General features: G+C 39.5%; 1 protein-coding gene across 4 annotated transcripts in view; it reads right to left on the reverse strand.

Moving 5' to 3' along the window:
* Positions 1-27,922, reverse strand: part of LAMA2 (laminin subunit alpha 2) — a 477,652-nt gene that overhangs the window by 50,830 nt on the left and 398,900 nt on the right. For all 4 annotated transcript variants that reach the window (XM_063124695.1, XM_063124694.1, XM_063124692.1 and 1 more), the window contains 6 exons: positions 24,364-24,480; positions 21,877-22,059; positions 16,180-16,334; positions 10,983-11,126; positions 7,498-7,631; positions 3,724-3,883 (listed from right to left, as the gene is read on the reverse strand). In XM_063124695.1, coding sequence (XP_062980765.1) covers positions 3,724-3,883; positions 7,498-7,631; positions 10,983-11,126; positions 16,180-16,334; positions 21,877-22,059; positions 24,364-24,480 — 893 coding nt within the window. The remainder of the gene's footprint in view (positions 1-3,723; positions 3,884-7,497; positions 7,632-10,982; positions 11,127-16,179; positions 16,335-21,876; positions 22,060-24,363; positions 24,481-27,922) is intronic.

Genomic DNA, 27,922 nt, shown 5'->3' on the forward strand with positions numbered 1-27,922 from the left:
GGGGAGCCTGATCTATGTGGTGGCTACTTGAAATACAAGCCATGTGGAATCTGTTTGCAACTTTGCAAAATAACTGCACCATGTTTTGGGGTTGTTTGTGTAAATGAGCCCTCAGTATAATTATAATATGTCTAGCTCTAGAATAGTTTAATCTCTTTTAACGTCTCACAGTTCTTCCATACTGCACCAGGGAAGCAATCAGGTAACTTCTGCTAAGATAATCAAGGTTGCCTTGAAAGTTTGAAAGAGAGTCTCGAAAATTGGCAACCAGAATAGTTGTTTGACAAAGTTAAATTAAAATTTTTAGAGCAGATTTTTGTTTTGTTTTTTGCTCATATACCAGCAATATTAACAATCAAATTCCAAATAAATAAATGAAAATTAAAAATGCTTAGCTAAGGTCATATGGGCAGCTTGAAGAGTATTTGTTCTAAGAGGAACTTGTCCTTTTGAAAAGTATCCAATTTTTTTATGTTTCACTTCATCAATATGAGATAGTTTCAATTCCAGATATTTAGCAATTTGAGACACACAAGCACCTGCTACTTTTCATGAAGCAATTATGAATATTAAAAATATTAATGTGCGAGCATATGGAGAAGAGCAACTTGACTTTCAAAGTGAGACATGACATGAAAGTCTAACAACTTGGGTGATCTATTCCAAGGTCACTGTGGATGTTTTAATTGGCAAAGTATAAATTTAATGCCACTTTTGAGAACTTCATGATGAGTAGGCACTGCATTCAATATATATATGAAATAAGCCATTTGAGAGAGGAATATATATATATATATATATATATATATATATAGAATACTAAACAAATCCTCTAGAACCTATACTAATTATGTAAATACAAAATGGCAAGTACCATCTTAATATGGTTGCCAGCACCACATGGAATCTATACATTCGCCAATGCAATGGGAGATGGGGCAGCTATGTCTGTCCATACCTCCCCTGGACCCTTCCTTTCCAACTAAAATTAGTAGGAGGCTGTTTATCTCCTGTATCTACTTTCACTTTTGTTGCAGAATTGAGATCCAAGCACTACACGAAGAGCATTTCCTTTCTTGCTTTTCTACTACATAACCTCTAGGTGGCACTGTGGTGTAGCAGAATTACACAAGTGGAAAACATATTTTCATTTTCTTCCACAAATAATACCACATTTTTCCTTCCTTAAAAGAAAAACTCATAGAAAGTGCTGTTTAAAAGCAGAAGTGAAACTGGAGGGTCATGATGTCATCTAAAGAACCCATAAACAACCATGAGTAGGGAATGATGAGCGCACAACAAATGCTTCATGTAAGAAAGCTCCATGTGTGTTACAGAACAGGTGGGGAGGGGGACTAGGCAGGGGGAGAAACAAGTAAGAAAAACCATGGCTGCCTCACCTTCTCCTGCATCAGGGAATTTGAAAGTGCACTACAGATTTTTCCACTGCAGTCTGACCATAACCACCTTTCATTTAAAATAGCAATGACCATAATCAACATTCAGTTTTAGCCTTTTATATAAACAAGCACCTACATGAGCATTTGCTACATCTTTTCAATGGATGCTTGAGGAATCCACACAGGACGAAATGCTTTTAAAAGTTTATGAATCTGCACTATGCGAAAGATCAACAGATTGGGCTGTTTCCCCCTGCAATCTTATGCACTGATTCAAATCTCAAATTAGAGTTTTCTTATCTGAGCAGTAGACATGCATGCAAAGAAAATATATTAACAGCACTTGAGTTAGAGCAGTAACAAACAGTTAACCCACAGAAAAAGCAGGTGCCCTGGCTGGCCAGGTGAGAAGCAAGAGATGCAAATATTCACAGGAGCTAAAGCTGAGGCTGAAAAAGGAGATAGTTAGATGAGCAGGGAGGAAGCCAAACTGGATTGACAGAAGAACCCCAAAACAGATGAAAATATGTTAATTAAAAGTTCAAGGTTTTGTATAAATAGAGTGAGCTCTATCTAACACCACACAAGTGGACTTCCACTTGCACAATGGAATTCCCCTTGTTCTCCTCCACCTGCATCCCCACACATAACCACCAAATTTGCCCTGGAGCAAATTTGGTGGTGCTGAAGGTGGGGAATCTGTTTTGAAAGTGGTTTCAACTCCACTAGTTGACAGACAGCACTGGATATGCATACATATGTATAACTATATTATATGTAACATAGTGAACCTATACATTATAAAAACTGAACGGAATTTAAGTTGAAAACTATGAAATTCAAGCAGAATGGAAAAATGGAAATTCATCCAAATGTAGTCTTGGAAAAATTTCATCTTGTGTATGAGCGTCTCTACATTATGGGAAATCATGTTGTTTACCCAGGGCTTTTGTGCTTCCAGGATCTTTGGCACAATAGTTATTGGCTTCATTACATGGGTGGAGAGGGGTGACAAAGGGTTTGAATTGAATACTTGCCCTCTGTTCGTTGAGACAGAACCATTTAGTGGCGGAATATCCTGCTGTTTCCTGGCTACAACCACTTTAAAAGTGGTTCATTTTATCCCAGGATTTCCAGAAGATTCCAGAGGAGATGTCCTGGTTGTTGTCGACATCATGAAATCGACTGAAAAACTTCTGGGAGTAGCTAATCACAAGTTGTTTAGAGGAGCCCCATATATGCAATGACTGGGCGCTATGGAGGGACAACTATGCTTATCTTACCCAGAAGTGTAAAGGAAGCCTCTTATCCTTTTAATTTATAAGCTTTACTGGAATATAGTTCAGACCCAGTAATAAATAACTCTCCAATGTTTTAGATTGATTGACAATATCTTGATCACACCACATCGTTGCTGTTTTTTAATCTGACTGACCAGAGACAGAGGTGCTTGGAAGTTCCCTACATAGCCTGTCGAAGCTGGTTCCAGAATTAACATTCCAACTGAGCGCTTTTGCAAGGCATCCAATATATCCTATATCACAGATTTCTCTTCAGAATTTTCTGACTGGATATGGGCCGTTTGACTCTATACCTTATGAACCTATAATAAATCGAACATTTCCTTGCTTTGCCTCTCCATATGATCCCTTCAGTATAAAAAAGAAATTGAAACCCACTGCTAAAATCCTACATTCATTTATAAGCATTTTCAGTTATAAGGACTTGATATAAATAAAACCATCACTGATGTTCTTCCATAATGCTAAAAAAGGACTTGATATTCAGTGGGATATTTAAAAAAGCATTAAGTAGATCAACATGTCACATTAATATCTTAATTAGATACTGACACAGTAGGAGACTCTTGACGACCATCTATTTCTGCCACTACTCTCCTGCAAAGAATCTGATGTACCCAGAATGCGTAGTAGATTAGCCAATAACAGCGTTGTAGTATGCCACAAGCAGAAACCAAAAGAAACAAGTTGCTCAATGTTAATGTTGCTTGTAGAGTACAAAAGCTGCAATCCCATCCACATTGCACACTAATTTGGAAGTAAGACTATGAGATAGAGTGGCCATTATTTTGAAACAAATTATATTGGTGTAAAATGCTTAATTTGGTTTGCAGTCCAGAAACCACTTACAAATGCAGAACGTCTTTGAAATCCCACACTCCTCTAAGATTGCTCCCAAGCAAGTGATTTATTATTTTTCTGCCTTGGGCTCAATAATAATAATTTCTTAGTTTAAAAGAAAGCAAACCAACGAGGAAAAAAATATATGATTAAATTGGCTAAGCTAAGCGGAGGATAATTACCTTTATTTTCCCAGTTAGGCCTCCAACAAACAACATGGCATTTGCATCCACATCCAGAATGGTGTAACCGGGTGGAGAAATTGCATTGAAAATGCTTGGTACAATGGTGGCTTTAGGACCCTCCATTGCCTGTACTGAAATGGTGCCATTTCTTCCAGTCCTTCAGCAACAAAAACAAAATTGGAGGTTAATTAGGTTAATGGCAATGCCGCACTGATTTAAACAAGCCGCTATCATACCGATTGGCTCACTGTAGATTCCAGCATAGCTGGTAGGTTGCTGATCTCATGAAAGGAGACTAGTCTGCAACTAGCAAGCAAGATTCCCTGTTGGCTAGAAATTAACACAGTGGCAAGTTGTGATGGAGTGAAGCCACCAATGGATTGTCTGTATTTGAGAGTAACGTTCCAAGGTGCCACCACAGTATTGGGTGGACTAGCCATGCCAGACCCTTGCATTCTTCCCCCTTACAGTAGCTCCCTGCAAGTCCTTCCAAACATTTTATGCACGTGGAAAAGATACTTCCTTAGCAATACGCATTAACCCCATTACTTAATGGGATCTTTTGTCTCCCAAATCACAAATGAAGCTCTGCTTTTAAAATGAATAATTTACTTTTCGGCACTAGGTAAAGATCTCTTCCAGGAATTTTAGTCCTTCCATTTTTCTGATTTTAAAGGGTGCAATTCTATGCATTTTTAGATTGAAAAAAAAGTCCCACAACTGCCAGCACTCCCCAGCCAGTCAGCTAACACATGTGGGAGTTGTAGCACTTTTAATTCATTTGGGATTGTGCCCTAAATGGATTATGGTATTTTTACGTGGATCTTTACAGTGCTACTGGCTTTCACTTTGGTTTTATATTGTACTTTAAAAAGTGTTATATTATATCATGTTGCATTTTATGTTTTTAACTTTGTGACCTGCAGAGAGCTCCAGCTATTGGGGAATATAGAAATGTACTAAATAAATAAAAATATATAGACTTCTCTCCTTCTATAGCCTATATATGTAAGAAAAGAAGGAAATATGTGTAAACTTTATTTGAAAAGAACAAATGAATTAAACTCCCAATCCTTTTATATAAAACTGAAAGCCCACAACAGAAAAGTAAAAATAAATAAATCTTTAATGCATTTATTTGTTTCATGGATATTGTCTGCTTCATGCATCAACAGTATCTTTGATTTTACAGACCAGAAATATTTATCAGTTCTTTTCTTTCTTTGGAAATGTCAGGCCTTTACATTCCAATCTGTTTTGCCCCAATGAATTGATAATGTGAACAAGATATGCATGGCATCCCTTGGTGAATATTATCTAGGAAATAACATAAATTGCACTGTCATGCAAATTACTAGCAAAAGCGTTAAATAATTCTAATGGCGCCTACTGTATAATTAGACTGTAAAATGAAATGTATTACTAGAGCGTAATTATGATGTTGTATCGCATACTTAACAAAACGTTAATACAGATTTTATAGACAAAGCTAGCTAATTGATACAAAAATCTAACTAGTATTGTGGTGGAATTCCTGTCAGGAATAACTTCTGAAAAGTTTGAAAGTGCTTCCACAATACCTGGGTTCAACACTCCCATTTCAAAATTAATCTAACTCAGAGTCCTCCTAGACGAAAATAAGGTCAGTGGGATTCTATTTTGTAGAACCTTCTGTAATATATGAAGCATGTCCTGTCACATTCCTCCCCTTTGTTGGTACAATTTATATTTAGGGAAGGACATCAGGGAGATTGCTTTGTGGGGGAGGGGTGAGATTCAAAGACCCACTTTTGAATACGGTCACGATTAAACTGCACAAAAACCAGCATATTCTTAAGAGCATTGGTTTCCCTTTTTAGACTTTATAAGAAGGTATTATTATTGGAAGGAGTGAAGGGAACAGAACAAACCTGGCTTCACTGGTGCTGAGGCCATCCCTATGGGGGAAGGTGCGGAACAGGCAAAGGAGGCCTGGCTGAGGCACCAGGTTGATCCTCCACTCAGTGACTGGGTACAGACAGCATGATAACCTCTGATGGGTTAAATAAGCCATGATGGCATACTTAACCCAACATGGCCTATCATGTCATTTGTCAAATTTTTGTTAACCCGTGACGGTTTATTTGGCCCAAATTACCCACTCTGATAACCCGCAGTCTGCAGAGTGAGTTATTTAACCCATCATGGTTTATTGTGTTGTGTGGTGGTCACAGTGGTTTTGGCTGCCTTGGCAAGAGCAACCAGAACTGCTGTGGCCTCTCTCTAGTGGCAGATCTTTGCTTCCATGATCTGCCTAGCAACGGATTGCACTCACAGCCTGTCCTTGCCCCAACCCTTCCCCTGGCAGTGTGCTCTGCAACCTCCCTACGTGCCAAATATCCTGTTAGTTGGGTGGCGTCAGCTGCGCAGGGTTGACATATTGCCTAGCAGGGATGCTGTATATGAAGTTTTATCTGGGTCCTGCAAACTTCCATGGTGTTATAACCACCACCCCTTTTTGGTAAAAAAGTGCCTTTGCGCAGGTGTCTTTGTCAGCCTGCAGGGTTTTCAATGGGCCTCGTATGCACCCTTGCTAGGGGAGGCTGTGTATGAAGTTTGGTCACAAAGGGCTTATCTACACCACTCCCTTGTCAGGGTGATGCTGAATGCACTGAATTAAGCCCCTGTACTTTACACCACATCTGTCCCCTCTCATTGGGGATATTGTAGAAAGTTAAAACATGCTGCTGTGTTGTTGTCAATGGGTGAAACAGCGCCACTGCTGGGCAAGAGGACTGCAGCAGGACAGGAGGCTGGTGGATGACTGAGATTACGCACAGTAGTTTATTAACCCATCAGGGATGAAAGTGGTATCCAAATGCAGCCAGTGCCTTTACCAGGATGACTTACCTGCATGTGGGCGTTCCTTGTCTGGAACGCCCACATGCAGGTACCAAATACTAGAATTGATTTACTTAGTCCCTCAACTGCCTGCACTATTCTTCCTTCTTAGCTTAAGTTGCATATAAAATTGACTCATCCTGTTAGCTTCTGATGCTATAGGAAGTACTCAGTCCTCAAAAACATATGGACAAATGACTTATAGTTTACCCATTGGCAGAGTAACAAGCAAACAAAGAAGGCAATGCATAACCCTGATGCCGAGAACTGATTGTCACTAGAATTTGAAATAGCACTGATTGCCACAGGTGTTTTAAATATTTTCTTTTATTTATTCCTAATGCTTATCTTCTCTTCCATCCGTATTGGGAAGCTCAAAGCAATTTAAATACATTAAACACAAAAATAAAACAACAGTACCTAAACATTATAAAAACTATGGCCTTAGCTAAACCTAAGGTTTATCCTGGGAATAATCCTGGGGTCATCCCTGCCTGCTCCTGGGATATCCTGTGTGTCATTGACATGAACAGAGATGACCCCAGGTCGATCCCGGGATAAACCTTAGGTCTAGCTAAGGCCTATGACAACATTGTCTGTCTATTCATGTGCCAGCAACATATTCTTGGCTTTGGAATTTCACCAATTCCAAAAAAAGAAAAAGAAAAAAGACCACCTAAATAATTCAGTTATTTTAACCCACACTCTAAAAACAGAAAGGGATGAACTCCACAGGGGAGATGCTGCATGACTCTGGTGCCAGTACTGAAAATGCCCTGCTCTATGCCATGATATATTTAATGTCAAGGATACAAGGAAACTGAAGCATGGCATCTCCACTTGATCTCATAATATGGTGGGGTGGTGGTGGTGGAAGAACTGAATACTTGCCTTGATGCTTCAATTCGGTACCAAAATCCATCATCAATGGTTAGATCTGGATACTCAATGCGTCCCACACCAGATCCCACATCCCACAAGAAATCCACTTTGCCTTTACGCATTTCTATGGCCAAAAAGTCAGTCTAGGATAAAAAATATATTTTTAAATATCAACAGCATTAGAGAGATAATAACAAAATTGATTACTTAAGAGCAAAAGCAATAATGGAAGTACAAGGCAAGGCAAAACAAGGTAGTGACTTAGTAAAAGAGTGAAAATAAAACAAAGTGAGTAGAGGGCACTGACACACCATCACTTGAAGTGAAGGAATAATCCTCCCAAATCTAGGGCCAGATCTACACCAAGCAGGATATAACACTTCGAAAGCGGTTTGAAAACGGAATATGGAATGTGTCATGAGCCCCAACAGTTGTCAATACTGTTATAAAGCAGCTGTGTAGATCCTGCCTAGGTCTATTAAATTTCCCTTCTGAATATATACTTCTGAACATGATTATTTGTCATTTATGTGCATTACAATATACCCATTTCTACTATTGGGGTCAGCCAATTATTATCATAATTCCCCCTTCATTTGTTTATTTATTATTATCATTTATATACCATCTTATCTGCTAAAAAGGCAGTGTGAAACAATTTAAAACAATAATATCTTGCAACAATAAAAGCAAAACAGTAAAAACTTCAAAACATTAAAAACTACATATTTTAAAAGTCTAAATTTATCCCCTTTCTAAAGGCCAAGATTGGAGGCCAATCGCAATTCTTGAGAGAGTGCTTTCTATAGTTTGAGGACAACAAAGGAAAATGCCCTTTCAAACTAGTGTCTGCAGGTAATAGTGCCCTCAAAAGACAACTTCTGGAAATCTTGGCAGGTTCATAGTGAAACAGGAGGTCCTTAGATAGCCAAGTCCCATACTCTTTAGGGATTTAAAGGTTAGGACCAACTAGAGATGTGAAGGCCCAGAAAAAAACTGGAAAAATTTGGAAAAAAAGTTTTTTCCCGTTTTTCCCCGGAGCCTTTTTTGTTATTTTTCCGAAAAATTGAAAAAAATGAAGAAAAAAACAGATTACGGGATGTTTTATTTTAGCATGATGAATAACATGTTTAAGATAAGGTGTTTAGATATTTACTTCTCCAAATGATTTCTAAAAACTGTACAGTATCAGATTATTACAATGTCTGTGCACCAAGGACAAGCAAGTCCTAGGTTGCAAACTGAGACTACAACTCTCAAATGCAAGAGGAAGATGCATTTCTGCCTCTAGGGGGCACTTCCATGGAAGCAGAGACTGAAACTAATACTGATAGCTATAGGTCAGAAAACGAGTCTGATTAAATTTCATGCATATTCATTGAATCTTGGTCCCCCCTTTTTTCCCCTCAGTTCTGTTTATTGGAATGGGGGCTTTATGTTTTGACAATGGAGGACTAGCGGAGACATAAATAATTTTCTTTGTTACTAATGTTGGTGGTTTCTTCAGTTGTTCTTTTTTAAAATTGTTATTTGCTTGCTCCTCATAAACTGGCAGAACCAAAGAGGTTCCTTACAGTTCAGGTGTTCCTAACAGTTCAGGAGCTTGTAGCTCCATTTGTTACCCCCCCAAAAAAGTAAAAAAAGTAAATTAAATTTGTAATCATTGTTTGAATACATTACTTTTAATATACCAAATGTAATAATTTTATGCCAAACCAACTTGGACATAATTACATTTTATGTTCCTAAAGTAACAAAGTGACTTTCAATCTGTAAAAAGTACTAATATTGCATTATTTCAATTTTTTCAAAAAATTCCATTTCCCCCTGAAAAAAATGGAAAACCCCCGGTGTTTTTCCATGGCTTCAAAATTTCTGGAAATTTTACATCTCTAGGACCAACACATTGACTTGAGCCTGGAAAGCAGTTGGCAACCAGTGCAGCTCTTTCAGGGCAGGTGTAATATGGCCCAAATACCATGCACTGGTTAGCAGCCACGCTGCCACAGTTTGCACCAATTGAAGCTTCCTGTCCTTCTTCAGGGGTAACTCCACATTGCAATAGTCTAAATGTGATGCAACCACCACACGGATAATTTTTGCCATGAAAGACCAATTCAGGAAGAGTCATAGCTGACGCACCAGGCCAAATTGTTGAAACATACTCCTTGCCACCACTGCCACCTGATGTTCCAGAGGCAGTATAGGATCAAGGAGCGCTCCCAAGCAATGGTGCACAACACCTTCCTAACAGGTTGAATTTGTCCTTGAGTCAGACTTTCTTCTGATCAACACCTCCATCTAGTTTAACTTCAGCTTGTTCACTCTCATCCAATCCATTATAGAATCCAGGCAATGTTCAAGGGTTAAAATTGCTTCCATAGGGTTAGATAACAAAGAGCAATAGAGCTGGGTGTCATCAACATATTGGTGGCACCTCACTCCAAAGTTCCAGTGGTTTAATGTAGATATTAAACAACATGGGGACAAGGTAGAACCCTGTGGAATCCCACAGGCCAGGGGCTGTGGAGTCGAATAGTAATCCCCCAGTACCACCTTCTGGACACATAACCCAACAGAGATGACCAGAACCACTACAACACAGCACACCCAGGGCCCAGCCCCACCAGATGGTCCAGATGGATACCATAGGCAGAAGACTGCTGCTGAACCCTTTCCCCATTATGCTTTTCTCCCAATTAGTTTCCCAATCATTTTTCTCCTGGCTGATAGAAATAAGACAAGACCACTGCCATTGATGTAGGTTTTATCACTTTAACCACACCAGAAATCTCTAATATTTTTTTTAAAGGCAGTCTTTTTTATTTTTGTTTACCATTACAATAATTATTCCTTATCCTTAGTTCCCCTGGCCTTCTACTGCCTCCACTTTAACAGGGTTGGCACAAGGTACTGTGCTGCCTGAGGAGAACTGGTGGACCTGCCTGCTGCTTCCTCCTCTTCCCCACAACCTACACTTCAAAGATGTTTTTGCTGCTGGGTAAGCAGCGGTGAACCAGACAATCCCAAGATTTCTAAGGCCACCTCAGCACTCGTTTAAACAACATTTACCACTGTTGTGGCAAAGTTGTGGCAGAACAAACAGCCTCTGTGGCCACATGACCTATGATTACTCACTCCGAGGAAGGATCTCTTCCACAGAGTGAATCCATCCCCAAAGTGAAGCACTTAGTGCTATGAAGTCTGGAGAACCCAGTAGTAAGAGCTTTCTTGACAAATCGGAGGTCATGCTCCAGTGTGGGCTAGTGGGCTTTGGTGGCAGCAGGAGCATGATGATCTGGTGGAGGCAGCAGCGGTCATAGATGTCTCTGCATTACGCAGACAGGGGATATGATCTGCCACCCCTCCTGACACCTACCTGAGCTCATCATGGCTCATGCCAGGACCGGACATATTCTTTGAATACATTTTCATCTACTACAGGTATTGGTGCACAGAAAAATGTTTATAATGGAAAACAAATGCAGACTTACATATCTGTTACTTCCAAGATAAAAAAGCAGATTGTCAGCAACGGTTGTCTTTACATTGAGAATGACTGTGTTGTAGCTTCCTTTTTTAATATCTGGTTTGTATGTACGAATGCAGTTGCCTCCGGAAGCCACAGATACTTTAATCTTCAATGGAAAACAACAGAAAAGACAAAGTAGGACACACACACACACACACACACACACACACACACACACACACACAGAGAGAGAGAGAGAGAGAGAGAGAGAGAGAGAGAGAGAGAGAGAGAGAGAGAGCACTCAAGTTATACAGCTGATTACTGGTAATGAAACATTTACGTATCCTCATCCCCAACACAAAAATCCAACAGATTTGGGTTTTTCTTTTTTCTTTTTTAAAAAATATGCTCACTTGAAGTCTAAGCACATGGAATGCATTGCAATTTACTTTCCAGAATGCTGGGTTGGGCTTATGGGCTATTGGCAATCTTATCTGGCATTCTGCACAGACATCATAATGCAATTATTTAGCCATAAGGATTACTAGACTCTGTGACTCTGTACAAGGGTCAGCTATGACAACTCAATTGCTGAATATATTCAGAAGTAAGTGGCTAATGAACTCACAAGGGTAACCAAGCATATGGCCTTTGTGGAACATGTGGTCCATCTACTACCTTATTTTGAATGCATTCTTCTCTATTGTCTTGGGTTTGCATTATGAAAGCTTGTCACGTATTTTAGTTCTACTGTCAGTTGTTGCTAGTTCCGTCTCAGAGGAACCCTCTTAACTCTTAAAACTAATTATCTAATACTCATTAAGTGTTCACTTCATGCTTACTGTAATATTATTGCCATTATGTAAGAAGGCTTTGGCATTTATGGGAGTATAATAAAAGACTCAATAAAGTCCTGGACCATTTGCTTTATTGCACTTACAGAATCTTGTTACCAAAACAAACAAGAAAGTTTTTAATCATGAGCTTTTTTAAGCTCATGATTAAAAATGAAAAGACATTTGGGTGATGATGCAAGTGAATATCACATCTGTATCAGGTAAAAACTGGGCAAGAGTGTACCATATCCACATCTGTTACATTTTTTAAAAGTGGGTAATTCTATGATCATAACAGTAGCAGCAGTTTTCTCTGGGTACCCCTTCATCGCCACCTGCCATCTTTGATTCGTGTAAATGTGTACATTATAGAGTGAGGACCTCCTGGACTTGTGGCTGGATTACAACTCCCAGAATCCCTGAACATTGACCATAATGGCTGGGGATGATGGCAGTTACAGTATCTGGAAGGCAAAGTTTCCTCCGTCCTGTGATAACACTCTTACTGCATGTGTGAAGCAGGTATAAAATGTCATCTTGGGTACCAAAGAAGGCAGTAGAATGCTAGATAATGTTCAATATAGGGTAAAGATGATATGTCATATTTCATAACACATTTATTTTTTCAATAAGAATTGCTAACTAGAATGTGAGAGAAAGCATAAGGCACAATTATGACAATTTATGTTCATGAATTTGTTTTGTGAATTTGAGGATGTAGCAGATTCATATTATACAACTCAGAACAATAAAAGAGCTACATCATTGTAAAAGGGGGTGGGATTTTAAATGTAAATGTGCTACATTTACAAACTTTTAAGCTAATATACCTGCATTAAAACATGTCTGAAAATTATCAGCTTTGAAAGGCACACACACGCAAACAGAATATGATCAGAAATGTGTTTGCCTTTAAAACTTGTTGCTATGTCTAAAATGCCACTGGGGTGAATTACTGAACTGCTTTCCCATCCACGCATGCAAATATAGCAGAGATGTCTACCCAGAGACATGGCTAAAGTTAAGAAAATAGCTTTGAAATCTATGAATGAAAATTATTTCAGAGGTGAAAAAAATAATCTGATGTTTTGCCTCTATCTATAAAATTAACACATTGTTTTATCACTATTATTGTACATACATTCCATCTTGTATTTTTCCTACAGGCAGCATGATGATTTGACTTGAATTAAGCAGTAGCTCACCAAACATTCATCTCTAGGGATTTTCTTTACAGATTCTTACAGGTCATATGGCAAATAAGTTTAGCGTTACCAGCTGATCCCTGAGTTTAAAATGTAATTACATTGGGAAGACAGATTCGGGTCTTAGTAATGAGGCTAGAAAATGATGCTCTTAACCCAAGGACACAAGGTGAAGAAAATCAGGAAAATGGAAAAGCAATTCCACTTAATATTCTTGGTGATTCTGCAAAGGTGTTACAAGTTTCCTCACACAGAAGCAATGCCTGCTGATAACAAAATGGATACATTTCCCAAGTAACTGGACCTTTATCAAGGGAGGATGTCTAATATAAATATTTGAGCAATTAGTACATATTTTGGATATTTAATATATTACTTATAATATTATATTTATTGGCCTGTATCTAACGCTGCCTGCATGCTAGCAGAACCTACTGTTAGTACAACAGCAAGCTACCAGAACCTGCAGGCTTCAGAAATAAGTGAAACAATAATTTTTGGAATGAGGGAAGCCAGCGGACCTTGCAAAAGGGAGTTCTGTTGGAAATTAGTTTTTCCGCTCACTTCCGGGATTGCTGTCAGAAGTGCTAACACCTGTCGCATAAGCAATGGATCCCATTAGCACAAGAGAAATGGCGGGAGGCCAATAGCAGTATTGGATACTGCCCATTAATGTTTGTCAATAAATATCAATTGATAGATTGATTTCCAGTCCCTCTTGGCATACTCAAAACAGAGGGCAAGACTGGAATCAACAATTTGTTGTTTCAAGCACTGAACAATTTATGTTATGCTTGATGCACATCAAAGGATAATTGTAGACCATGAGCGTCCTTACATTAAGGGGAAATCGCATTGCTTACCCCAGGGCGTTTGAGCTTCCTGCTTTTTGGTGCCGATTGTTACGGGCTTAATTACATGGATGATGACCATGTGGGTTGAATTGAATTCTTCCCTTCCATTTAGTTCCTTTGAGACAGTGCCATCTAGTGGCAGAAAATTTCACTTTTTTCTATATGTTACCACTTTAAAAGTGGTTCTTTCCATGACAGAATTTCCAACAAATGCTGTGGGAGATGTCCTGGCCATTCACAACATCATTTAAAAGTCCACAAACTTTTGTGAGTGGCCAATCACAAGTGTACAATAAATTGCTTGTTTAGAGGAGCCCTATATACTTGACAGTTGATTTGTGCTAGATATTTCACACAACCAACTATAATTTGATAGACAATCATTTGATTTTAAGCATCACATGAATTTTTTTTCCCATTTCACTCCCCCTCCCATGTGATAAGATGTGGCATAGTAACTGAATCCCAGTAACCATGATATATGATACTCCAAAGAAGGAAATGAGGTTCAGTTTAATAATAGGCCAGGTACAAACCACAAGAAATGATGTGAATATGGGTTGAGACAGGAGGAGAAATTATAAGATCTCATTATGGTCTATCAATGAAATAACACCAATGTAAGAACATTTAGTTTAGGTATTCTAAAACTAAAACTTGGGCACACAATCTGTCCCCCCAAAATTGGCTGTTGATTTTTAACTTTAAGTACATAGTATCGTTTTATCTAAGGCCCAGTTCATGTTTACTGACTACATTATGGAAGCTACTTCCTCAAAGCTCTTTGTATACTACTTGGGGATGGACAAACCATAATGGTAGAGCCAATGCCATGGTTCCATCCCATGTAAATATTATCTGTGGTTATCTTCATGCCCATGTTATCAGAATGACATGAGAACTGGCTCCCATCTTTCTCTCAGTAACCCTTATACTACAACTCCCAAGAAAGCTAATCAGGCTAATATGTAATCCATATCCACCCAGCCAGGCCTCGCCCAAGGCAGGTCACTGCATGAAGTGCCAGGAACCCACTGTGCCCCAAGGGCATGCACTTTGTTATGTCTTGCCTTCCGGCCCTGCCTGCTGACAGGCAACTTACTTTTTGGAGGGTGGAGTTACACACCTGTGTTGCCAGTACACTGCCTCTTTAAGGTCTTTCTGCCTTCAGGAGCCATGCAGCGCCTGTGTGTCCATCCAGCGCAGCTCCTGAAGGCAGAAAGACCTTACAGAGACAGCACACTGGTGATGCAAGGAAAGTAAGCTGGCTGGCTGGCAGGGTCGAGAAGCGAGGCGTGGTGCGAGGTGTGTGGGCAACTGAGCAGCTGCTTCTTTGGGGGGCTGCTGGGTGCCTGCATGGCTGGCAAAAGCAGCCGATCCTTTGCAGGGGGAGAGGGCCACTCTTCCCCTCATCCATTGCCTGCTGCGCCCGCTAACTTCCACCCATGCCCCATTTCACCCGATCAGTCAAACGATCAGGGAATGCAGGAGATCTCTATTTTTATAAACTGGAGATGTGCAACTGTGCATCCACAAAGTAAAGGATAAAAGCCACCTCCATAACTGTGCAGGGGTAAATTAATGCAGTGTCAGGTGTGTGTGTGTGTGTGTGTGTGTGTGTGTGTGTGTGTGTGTGTGTATGGGGGATGGTTTGAGGTAGAAAAAAATTAAAAATCCTAAAATCAAGGGATGAAGGCATCTGCATCACACTTGACATGTCTAAAGCCCTACTTAAGAGCTATCATCATGCCAAGATTAATATCATTATCTTTCAACATGATGGAAATGTAAGCATAGACTATAACGGAACAGCTGTCTGTCAAACTTCTGAGAGCTGAGCTGTCAAACTTTTAAAAAATCCTAAAAAATCAAGAGATGAAGGGATCTGTTTCAAACATGGCAAGTCTATATCCCTCCTTAAGAGATATCATTGTGCCATATTTTTTCTTTTACATCTCCATCTTTAAAAATGATGGAGATGTAAACGTTTTTGTTAATTGCTGTAGACTACAATGAAGCAGTTATCTGAAAATAGAATGGAGCTCCGAATAACCTTCACTCTGCACCATGAGTATCCAATGGTTTAAAAAAATGTCCCTTAACTGCACCAAAAGTTCAGAGCTCCATCAGAGCACTGTTGGACCCTCAAGTTTTTGGTGCGGAGCGCACACTCCTAATAGTAAGGCCAGCCCTGCACCCAGCCTTCCTGGGCTAAGTTACCAATATAGTTATCTTCAGCCCTATTTACTCCTCCTGAAATCTCCTTACAGATGAAATAAAATAGTGAAAGAAATGGTTTAAACTATTAAGAAAGAAAGGCTTACAGAATTGGCTTGCTTCCTGGCTTGATTTATCAAGTCTTTGATATGAGAGATGTTTTTTCCCAGGTTATCTTGAAGTTGTTTGATTGGTTTGAGTTTATCCATCAACCGATCTGCTTCTTTTTCCAGATTATTAACAGTGTCATCTGCATCAGCAACTACATGTGAAAAAATAACATAAGAGATTAAACAGTGGATACCAGTGCCATCAGTAAAAACTAAGGACACAATGAACCACAAGTTTATTAACCCAGGAATTAATGAATGTCATGCCATATATGCCCTACCCTGCATTTGTCTTGCCTGACCATAGGGAGCCTTTTGTGGATGGGTTTGAAGGAGGGGGAGTAGGGATGCATCTATAAGCACCAGCACTGGCAGAACTTGATGGTGCCACCAGCCGGAGGAGGGGCTTACGAGGAGATATTTGGTTGTGTGGCCTCCTCCCTGCCTCTTCTAAGCAGGGCTTCCTCCCTTCCTTCATGTATGCAATATGGGTGGATTCCTGCATTGAGCAGGGGGTTGGACTCGATGGCCTTGTAGGCCCCTTCCAACTCTGCTATTCTACGATTCTATGATATGGGGGCTTAATTGATCACTCTTTTGAGGGCTGAGCAGAAATTTTTGCACATAGTCTGATTGGCTGGGCTGTGAGCCTTTTTGCCTGCTTCACATGTAAGTGGCATGAAAGCATCTTAGGTTGACTTGGTGGATTTTCTTCTGGTTCACTTGGCCACATCCCCCTAAGTTGGCTGGTTTGATGGGGAGTTATAATTGCCTGGATGCATCTGGGGATCATTCTGAGGTCTCATTGGTGGTGACAGGTGATGCCTGAGGCCTCCCGCTGAAGGTTCTGGGGCCCTGGTGGGGGGGAATAAGGATTATCTGTGGGGCCATCTCTCCGTGCACATCCAGTGTTTCATGGCCTGGAGGGATGTGACAGGGGATGTCGTTCCTTTCCCCAAATTTGGGAAATTCCAAGGGGTGCTAATCCTATAATCAACATCCAGCAGGCAAAGAATGTTTTGCCTGATTATATTGACTGGCTAGTGCCAGCAATCGTGGAGTAGCTGCCAGGGATCCTCTTTGCAGATCAAAATTTAATAAATGTGGCCCAAGTTTCAACCCATATCATTGTGTCGTCTCTTTATTGTTTCACCACCTTCACTCACAAATTTCCTCCTTGAAACCTGGAGGCTTGTATCATGGCTACATTAAATCACATTTCCTATTACCATGAGTTAACCTTAGACTCCAGACCACAATATAAAACATCTTGGTTTCATATTGTGGTTTTTAGTTTATTATTAAATCACGGTTTCCTGATTCAGATGTAACATGCAATTGTGGTTAGTTTAAACCATGATACACATATTGAGAGAAACATTTAAGAGGAAAAGGGGATGGAAAGGAGTCCACAGGCATGACATTCATTGCCACATTAATAAATCATCATCATCATCATTATTATTGGATGCAAAATAATTTCAACACTAATTTCAGAGCTTGGTTTAAAGGCAACATAGTTGCAAAAGAGGAAAGTTTAGAAGCATGTTCTGGGTCTGAAGTTACAGTTTTTTTCTGAGGTTAACTGATTGTGTAATATGGAAAGGTCAAAAGTCAGATGTCAGAGTATGGAGAGCCAATGTTCAGAAGTTTACTTCTTAAAATGGCAGTTCATTACTTAGTAAACAAATTAGCACATTAGCTATGCAATCTCAAATTACAAAAAGAACTATTAGCCTCAAGTTTGAAAACGATTTCAGATTTCAGGGTAACTTTGATTACTTGTTATAGACATTGCAGCCCATGTCACAAGCCTTTTCCTTATCCCTTAAAATTTATGTTGGTATCTCACATTGAATTTTCCAGTGTCCCTGAACATTACAAAACCTAAACAGACTGTCAACTGGAATTTCAGGGTGTGGCTCTGCATAAAAAATGCTGACGTTTTCTTGGCAGGCCTTATAGCGGGGTGGTTTGCTGTTGCCTTCCCCGGCCGTTATTCCCTTTCCCCCAGCTGACTGGGTACTCATTTTACCGACCTCAGGAGGATGGAAGGCTGAGTCGACCTGAGCCAGCTGCCTGAAACCAGCTTCCACTGGGATCGAACTCAGGCCATGGGGAGAGTTTCAGCTGCAGAAACTGCTGCTTTACCGCTCTGCGCCACACGAGGCGAGTAAGAGGAGACATGACAGAGGTGTAAAAAATATGCATGGTTTGGAGAATGTGGCTAGGGAGACATTTTTCTCCTTCTCCCATTAACCCATAAAGCTGATAGGTGGGAGATTCAAGACAGATAAAAGGAAGTACTTCTTCACACAGCGCATAGATAAACTATGGAATTCGCTTCCACAAGATGTTGTTATTGCCAGCAATTTGGATTGCTTTAAAAGGGAATTGGGGAAATTCATGGAGGATAAGGCTATCACTGGCTGCTAGTTCTGATGGCTATATGTTGCCTCCATTACCTAAGGCAGTATGCCTATGTACACCAGTTGCTGGGGAACATGGATGGAAGGGTGCTATTGCACTCATGTCCTGCTTGTGGGTTCATGATCAACAGCCAGTTCACCACTGTGTGAACTAAATCCTGGAATAAATGGTCCCTTGGTCTGATCCAGCATGACTCTTCTCATGTTCTTAGTGTATATTTATAGTGACCTTGTATTTCTTGTGAATTGTTGTGAACTGCTCAGAGAGCTTGGGGGATTTGGTGGCATAGAAATGAAATTAATAACAACAACTACACACAGCTTGCCACATTGGCAAAAATGCAGGAATCTGTGCATTTGTGCATAGAGCTCTGCACATTTCAAGAGTGAGGAGCCATGCGATGTCCATGGTGGGGCTACCAGCTCCTTCTATATGTAAAAGCTCCATTCAAGTGTATAATGCATGAAGGAGGCTTATAAGTACTGGATTGCTAGATAAAATCTGGATGTTTTTGGACTCTCTTGAAGAGGACATCATTATAATAAATAGCCTTCTCCTATTGTTTGTCTGCAGTATTTGGTATTTTATTCAGAACTACAGATGAAAGGTTCATCCAGTTATCATGGACACTGATACATGAACTTGACTTATGTTTTAAAATGTCTCAGTGACTGATCCTTATTACTATCTATGAGCACCACTAATTATGCATTGTTTCATGCAACACTTTCTTCTCTTTGTCCTGAACCTACTGCCAGCCAATTTCATGGGAAGGCTCTTGGTTCTAGCAGTATGATCCTTTGCCAACATTTTAGATGGTTATGCAAAGTGAACGTATAATGGTTAACAGGTCACTATTGCTATTGTGGCCATAATTTAGCTATATAGGTTAGCTATTGTGGCAACAATTTTGAAATCCTCCTTCTGTTGTAGAAATGATTCTATATCATCAGATATTTATCTTGGGTCTGTAAAGAAGGAAAAACCAAGTTCTTTGTTGGCCACTTTACTCATCAGATATAGAGATGGTTGTACTATTACATTCATCTTCAAGGTGGAATAGAGAACCAGCTTGTTTTTAAATGACAGAAGTAACAAGTCTTCCATTTTGGAACATGCAGTTTCTAAAGGAGAGTTGCAGCTTCCAAGAGCCTCATTTCCATCTGTCCTTTTGATAAGATGACAACTTGTGTCTTCTGCTATTCTTTATACAGTTTCTCACTTGGGCCATTAATACATGAGTATGAACATGCTCCTGAGCATAGGTGTGTCTTTTTCACACTACTGGGATGAACGGCAGTATTAGTGTCATTGCTGGAACTAGAGCAAATAGTTAGCTTCTCTAATGCAATACCTTGGATTTAGGTACCATGCAAGTATTTTTTAGAAAATGAAGCAAATAGACATACAGAAGGGGGAAAGGCTTATAAAGTGATCCTGATACGTACTGATTCCTGTAGACAAGATTTGGAGATTTAAAAGAAGAAGAAGAGAAACTTGTAAGACAGCAAGTTCAAAAGGGCTAATGAACATAATAAAATGGGCTACTGAACATAGAAGTGGAAGAGTCCAGAACCAACCTCACAGGTCTTTTCCCACAAAGTAACCAACCACCCTTAGTTTCCCCTCAAGCATCCTTTTTCAGAAATCAAATTTAAGAGTGTGGGGTGGGGAGTGGGTTATAATTTTTTCTGCTGTAAAATAACTGGTAGCCAGAAAGAAACCCTTGCCAATCGACTTCAAATCCCCCAAAGATCTAACCGTAGATCACCATCTGACTTCTGCTACCTCTGCTCTATGGTAGCTAACTGATATGACGGAATTGTGATACAACCTATTTTTAGGGTTTAAACATTTTTGTTTAGGTAGAACATTCTAACTGCCATAGCTTGACAGTCTTTAGCATTCAAGAAAGCTATCAAGACTGATCTCTTCCAGCAGGCCTACTGGCCTATCCAGTAGAATTTTAGGATACTTTTAATAAGCTTTTAGGATGTTTTTAAGATGTTTTTAACAGTGTATGCTATGTTTTTAATCAGTGTTTTATGTATTTTATGCTTGTTGTTGTTCCTCACCTTGATCCAATTCGAGAGGCGGGTAAGAAATATTATATTATTATTATTATTATTATTATTATTATTATTATTATTGCTGAAGATTCAAAATCCACAAACTTGTTGATAATATTTAATTCCTCTTTAAAAAGAAAAAAAAAAGCAGAGGCTTGTAGTGAAGAAGATGGCAATGTCACTTCTTCATTTCATCATTCACAGATACTCATTACTACGATGAACCAACCCAATTCTTCTTTGGCTTTACAGGTCTCCCCACCTCTTGCTCCACCTTGTTTCATGAACAGCAGCTCTTTCTTCCAGGTCCTACACACACACACAGACACACACACACCACCTCACCCCAGACAAACATCCAAATGCCACAAAAAAGTAAAAATAAAACTTGTGCAACTACATATAATATAGGCAGAATTAAAAAAAAATGCACTTCCAAACATGGAACTCAGAAGTTTTAGAAAAGAACTTCAGGGCTTATCTATTTAATATCTCAGAAGGTCTGTATTTTTTTTTTTCACCACTGCATATAAGGAACATTCAATGGAAGTGGATGTTCATTTGCTGTGTCATTGTGATGCTAAAGGTCATACAGTTGTGCTTGATACATCCTTGCTCGATTCTCCTACCATGCACCACAGTGCTACTCAGTGAATATAATAACTAAGGGATCAGCATAAAATATGCTCTTAACATTGCTGTATTACCCAAGAGGCTATAATACATCTTCTACAACCCAAAGACAGCTTTATTAAACTCTTTTCTCATGCTTTCCCCATTAAAGGTTAGCTCATAGACCAAGTTGATATGTTCATGTACAACAAAAGCTTGTCATTATTTCCGCTGTCCTGGGAATGCTCTTTCAAGGACTTTTTTTTTAAAAAAAACATTATTATTAACGTTCAGAGCTAAAATTGTTCCTATTAATAGAAATGTTCCATGGACCCAGGGAATGGATTCTTGAAAACATATGCCAATTATTTGCTATTGGAAGAATGCAGAACAACTAGGTGAGGAAGCACACCTGGAATATTACCAGGACAGTCCCATTAAAAATATATATAGAACAGCAACATCTATATTTATAGCTACAACATCTATATTTCTGTTTAAATTATACGGAGGGGCAATCTGTGCATTTCAGAAGATTGTGTATATGAAGAAACAACAGTAGATATGGAAAATAAAATCTTACTGTTTTTGGTGGGATCTTTCATTGCAGCATTTGTTTTGGCTGCATCATCAGCAAGTTTTCTGTAGTTATCTTTTAAGCCCAGGAGATTCTTGTTGAGATCTCTGATTCTAGCCAGTACATCATTTGCAGTATCATTAGCTTTCTGGGCTTTGTCTTTGACTGCTTGTACCTTGGCTGCTGTATCTGTAGGAAGGAGGAAGGAAAATGAGAAAGATAGAGAGAGCTGCCACTTATTGTATGCACATACACCCATTTCGGTTAGAATCTGTCATGCTTTTTTTAAAAATACGTTGCTGAATCGCGAAGCCCTTCAGGTTTGGAAAGATACATACTAACGTTGAAGGAGTGCAAAATCATGGATTAAATAGGAAACTTATCTAAACTTAACTAAACTTGCACCTAATCCAAGAGAGCAGACGATGTATTAGCCAGAACCTACTATTGCACAACCTGTTTGTCTTACGAAGAGCCAAATCTGCTCAGTGAGTTCTCATGGCATTGTAATGAGATCTCATCAGTAAGTGCAACCATCACATATTGCTAGTATTGGCCTGGCTGGCTCAATGTTTCATGAAAGAATGTCAGTGGAGCGGAGTGGTGCCCAGTGCTATCAGTTCTGTGAAAATGGAAGACTACAAACATATGTGAATTGAACTGGCTGGAAGTTTACTGCATTATGTTTGAAATCTAAATTTCTTTATTCTAATATATATATATATATATATATATATATATATATATATATTAAAATGAGTATATTGTTTTCAAGGGAGCCACCTTTGGGGCATGGTTTCATGTTTGTTACATCCCTCCTCCCTCATAAAACCAAAGCCATCCTATCACCTGCCCTGGCAAAGGAAAGAGCACAGATGCTTTTGAGTGAATTTAATTAGATCACAACTTTGTTGAAGCAAAGATGTCTGTGATCCAGCATAGCTTGGCACACTGCAGAGATCATGCTGAGCCTTATATAGCTCAGACCATCTCTCTCCTCCCCACCATACCACAGAGAATTGGTCTCTCCAGTAGGAAGTATGGCAAAATCTCTATGATGTCATGCCAAGTTGGCCCATAAGGATAGAACACTGGCAGCAGATCTTGGCGTCTGTTTACATCCTTTGGATGCAAAGTGTCTCAGCCAATTTCAGTCCCTTACATGTACACACTTTGGATATTTCTGTGGAAATGATGAGTTTTATCTAACTAGATCTTTTCCTCTGTGAATGTTTGTTCTTGTCTCAGTTCTAGATTGCCACAGTAACCACAAGTAAAAATACTTTGAGGAAATGGGCTAAAGAAATGAGGGACTGGCTGGCAGCATGTTGTCTTTCGTTTCTTTTTTTTTTTAAAAAAAAAAACAACTTCCAGAACTGGTTGCAAAGAATGACAAGAAACTGACAGCTCCTGCAAGGCCAAAGAAAAAGTGAACACCATGTATTCCTTCTTCTGCAGAGCACAGCTCACCAGCATCCCTAAAAAACTGAAACAGCCAAGGGAACTTGCAGGATGGAGTAAAAAGTATAATACACTTTTTTTTTTCAAAAAGTGAAAGATAAAGTTATATTTAGCCAAGTTTCTCAGCACTTTGTCACTTCTTCCTGGGGCTGAGACTGGTTTGTGGGCTATGAAAGGGGCTCTCACTTTTGGTGAAGCTTCAGGTGGATGACCCATTGTGGGGGTAGGGGTAATAAAACCACCACAGTGCAGCATGAAAAGATTGAGACCCTGTTGAGATGACACAACAAGCCACGGTGGTTAAGCAATTTGAGCTATACAATATGGCTTAGTGTCGTGCGAACCATGACTTACCGTGTCATGTGAACCATTCCTAACCATGGTGGCTACATAAGCATGGTTTAAACACACTCACTAACCATTTGTGGCAAAAGGGTTATTGTCCTAGGTGCAGGGAACATGTGGCCCTCGAGATATGGATGGACGACGACTCCCATAAGCCCTAGCCAAAACAGTCAATGGTGTGGAATGGTGCAGTCCAACAGCATCTGGAGGGCCCCACACAGGCCTCATTCATGAACTACATGTTCCCTGTTCAGCTAGATTCATTCTGTGAGGGGGAAACAAGGAGCAGCAAAGATAGGAAATACTGAGCAGTATCCAATGCTGCACTGGGACTTACAGTGGGAAGCTAGTGGATCCTGATGCAAATGGAACAAATGGAGATGCTTGTTTATGGAATAGGGCAGGTCAGCAGAGCTTTCAGAAGGGAGCTCTGTTGTCTTGTCTCACTCCAGAAAGGAGCATTTCTGATTGTTTCTGGAGTTGCTTTAGGAAGCACTGGGTTCCTATTGCACTTGCAGTGAGTCCCACTGGTGGAAGAGAAACAAAAGGAGTGCAGAGGCAGTATTGGATATTGCCCATTGTAAGTGCACACAGCCTGGAAGGAAAGATGGAAAAGTGTGTTTGAATTTAGGGGGCACTCTGCAGCTCAATTTTTCATTGGTGATAGTTTGAATCCGTCCTACTTACCATTAGGAATTGCTGACAGCTTCCCCAGTGTGTCATTCAAAGCTCTCAGGAGATCAGAGTTCTTTTCCTCTGCATTTTGCAATCTATTCTGCATTCCTTTTAGATGATCCTCATTTGCTGCAAAGAGTACACAAACCAAATATTTAACTTGGTTTTTTATGGCCAGAATTCTATGTTCACTTCATGTATCATACTGGCTAGCAAATAGTGATCTAGTGCTATCTCTGAATATATTAAAACTATGCCATATTTTACAGTTCATATATTTGTTTCCCACTTGAGTAACCTCTTCTTTGAATGCCCTCAGATGTACATGGGAGTTGCTCCATTTTATCCTCACAACAACTCTATGAGCGTCATCAGACGAGCGTTTTATTGCATGCTCACAACTGCCCACTTACAAATGTTCACTTGTCCTTTAGACGACATCATCCGCCTCCCATGTGCCTCTTGCCCATTTTTCTGTCACAAAATAGACCCATTTTAATCTGCCTTTTTAAAAAAATAAGCTGAATGTGCCGCCATTTCCTGCTGTGTGCAGGAAAAGCAGCCCCTGAATGGTCGTTGCTACTTCCTCTTTCTCTCCCCGTGTAAAGAGACTGTCGCTACTGCAGGACAGCAGCAGGAGGCCATAGTGACGGTAGGGCAACATGAAAATCCACCTGTCTGATGATGCTCTATGAGGGAGTTTAGGCCAAGAGGCAGTGATTGTCCCAAGGTATCCAATTAGCTTTAGGGAAGAGCAGGGATTTGTAGCCAGGTCTCTGCAGTCCAAGACACACTTTTTATTCACTACATTTTCCCATGGTCAATTCATTTCTAATCAGTGGGTCTGGAACCTACATAATATGAAATGCCAAGAACTTTTTCAACTTTCCACCTAGTGTCAAGTTATGCATATGAACATATATAACAGCAGTAGAAAAGAAACACCAACCAAATATGTCAAGGTTTTCCATAATGTCAAATGCCTTCGTTTTCTTATACTGGTACTATAAAATACCTGTTCTTAATGATCTTTATTATTAGAGAGAAAAAAAACTTGATATAGAAAAGTCCTTTGGGTCTGGCATAAAATTACACAAAGAGAAGACTTACTGAACAGCCCAGAGATAATAGTTGAATTGAACCAAAGACCCAGGGGGCTTGCTTAAAATCATCTGACCTGATCGATAGATGACATTTCTTTGCGGTAACCTCAGAATTTCTCAATTCTTAAATCACTGCCTTTGTGTGTGTATATGTGTGTGAATAAAGAGGATCAATAAGGTTAGAACAGTGTCACAAAGAGAATGTTTTACTTACCACATTCCCATACATTTACTTGATGCAAGGCAGCTGACACACATGTAATGCCCATTGAAAGGTCATGAAGTTATGTTAACTCTAACATGATCAATAGTCAAGGCAAGACTGACAATTCTCTCACACACACATACACACACATTTTCAGGGAAAACTCACTTGTAAATGAAATAACATCAGTCTAACATCAGTTTAACCCACCCACCCCATGCCACAAATTATAAGGGCAGTAATTGAATATTCAATATGCTACTGATGGAATATGATTCAATATTCTTTGCAAAGTATTTTGCATGATAGCAGTGCTTTTCTAGAATGTCATCTCCCTTAAAAATTATTCCTATAAGACTGCTGAAAGATATGTTACAACTTAGATTTGTGGGTATTTGCAAATACATATGTCAACAAGTCAGGATGTTGTTTGGCAAGGAAAATGCTGATTAGTGCTGAAGCATCATTTTAGAGACATTTTTCATTATTTATTCACATCAAGATGGAATGTCACACTGTTGCAGAACTGGGAGAAAGAAATCTGTAACAACATGGCACTTTACTCTTGGAAACAAAGGGATTGAACGGATGGCAGAATCTGGGAAACGAGCCATAAATCACTTTGCTGTAGATGGCAAATTATAGAGAATTCCAATGTTTGGGTATTAGCAATATTGGGTTGCATTTAATGGTAGTTTTGTGCCAGCGCAAGGTGGAGCCCCCGAGTTTCACTGATCGCCTATTTCCACTACAACCCTCTGTACCATTTCCATAATGTTCTTGAAGGAACCGCAAACCTCAGGAGCAGCTTTTCAGAAGTGGATGGGATTGCAATGGATAAGGAGTGATTGGTGTAAATCAGGTATCCCGGCTTGTGCAAAGCCACCATTGGATACAACTAAGACCAGATCTACGGGCTTCTTTAAATAAACGATTTATAGCATGCTCATGGAAGTTTGCAGGGCATTTTGATGATGTCGTGAATCTCCTGCATGTCTCCCGCTCCTTCCTTCAGTTATTCTGCTTAAAAATAAACCTTGAAAAACCCTATTCTTCTGAAATACCCCAATTCTTCCTGCTGTGTGCAGTTGAAATTGCACTACAAACAGTCACTAGAGGATGCTGTCTCATTCAGCTATATGAGCTGGGAAGTTTTAAATTGCAGATCAAATGTTTGCTGCTCTCGTCCTGTGTAATTCAGCTTGTTTCAAATGCTATATCCCTCTTGCGCGCGCGCACACACACACACACACACACACACACACATATATATATATATGATAATGTGAAATAAAAAGCAGAAAATAACACGATGAAAGTGATACATGGAGTGCATAATGTGCCTCAACAGTTATCAGTGCACTTCAATGCTGCCATAAAGCAGTAGTGTAGATCTAGCCCCAGTATATTTCCAAACATTGGCTACAAAGATGGATCAAGGTACAGAAATGCAGGAGTGACAATATGTCCAAGTAAATGTGTTTGCAAAGGGAATTTGGATAGGTTAAACTTTGTTTCTGATTGAGGGATATTAACAAAGGTAGTTTCTTGCGTAAACAAATATTATTCCGAAATATTTTTAATTGGATGATTTGTTTTAAAATACCAGTTTCCCAATATTGCTCCAAGTTCTCTTGGGCATTTCTTTTTGAAACTGCAAAACATATGTATTAATTTTAAATTAGCTTCCTTATAATAGATACACTTCAGGTGGTAGTTTTAGCAGTTCTGCAGCCCAATGCCTCTTATACTGACTGCTTCTCTCTTGGGCGGCTTGCTGAAATTATAACAATTATTCCATTTTTACATTTCAGAATCACCCTGCTTTGAAACCTGATTCTAGCTTTGTAGCCATTGGACCAGCCTATTTTTATGGCTTTTAATAAGTTTAATCTCTGTGGATCTTTTAAATGCCAATATTCAAACTCCATCTGTTTAATATTTTCCCGTTTAATAGCTCAAATGCGTTTTAATTGTTTTCTCAATATTAGCAAGAAAAAAAAGCAAAATAAATTTCCTGAGGGAGCCTCATGCAGAAGGGAAAATGTTCCAAAAATCACCATTAATATTTAAAGAAATTGCACTGTTCTACTGGTGATAAGTGTGCTGAAAAGCCACATTTTGAAGTCACCTATGGTGAAATTAATACTGAGAGAGCATTTTACTTAAAGCACTGTGCTCTAGTTATAACACAAAATTCAGCAACCTGTGTTTGCATTTATTCTACATGTAATAGAAATCCTCTTTCTCTCATTTTTCTTTC

Source organism: Elgaria multicarinata, chromosome 4 (genome assembly GCF_023053635.1).
Source record: "Elgaria multicarinata webbii isolate HBS135686 ecotype San Diego chromosome 4, rElgMul1.1.pri, whole genome shotgun sequence".
In the NCBI taxonomy this organism is placed as follows: Eukaryota; Metazoa; Chordata; class Lepidosauria; order Squamata; family Anguidae; genus Elgaria; species Elgaria multicarinata.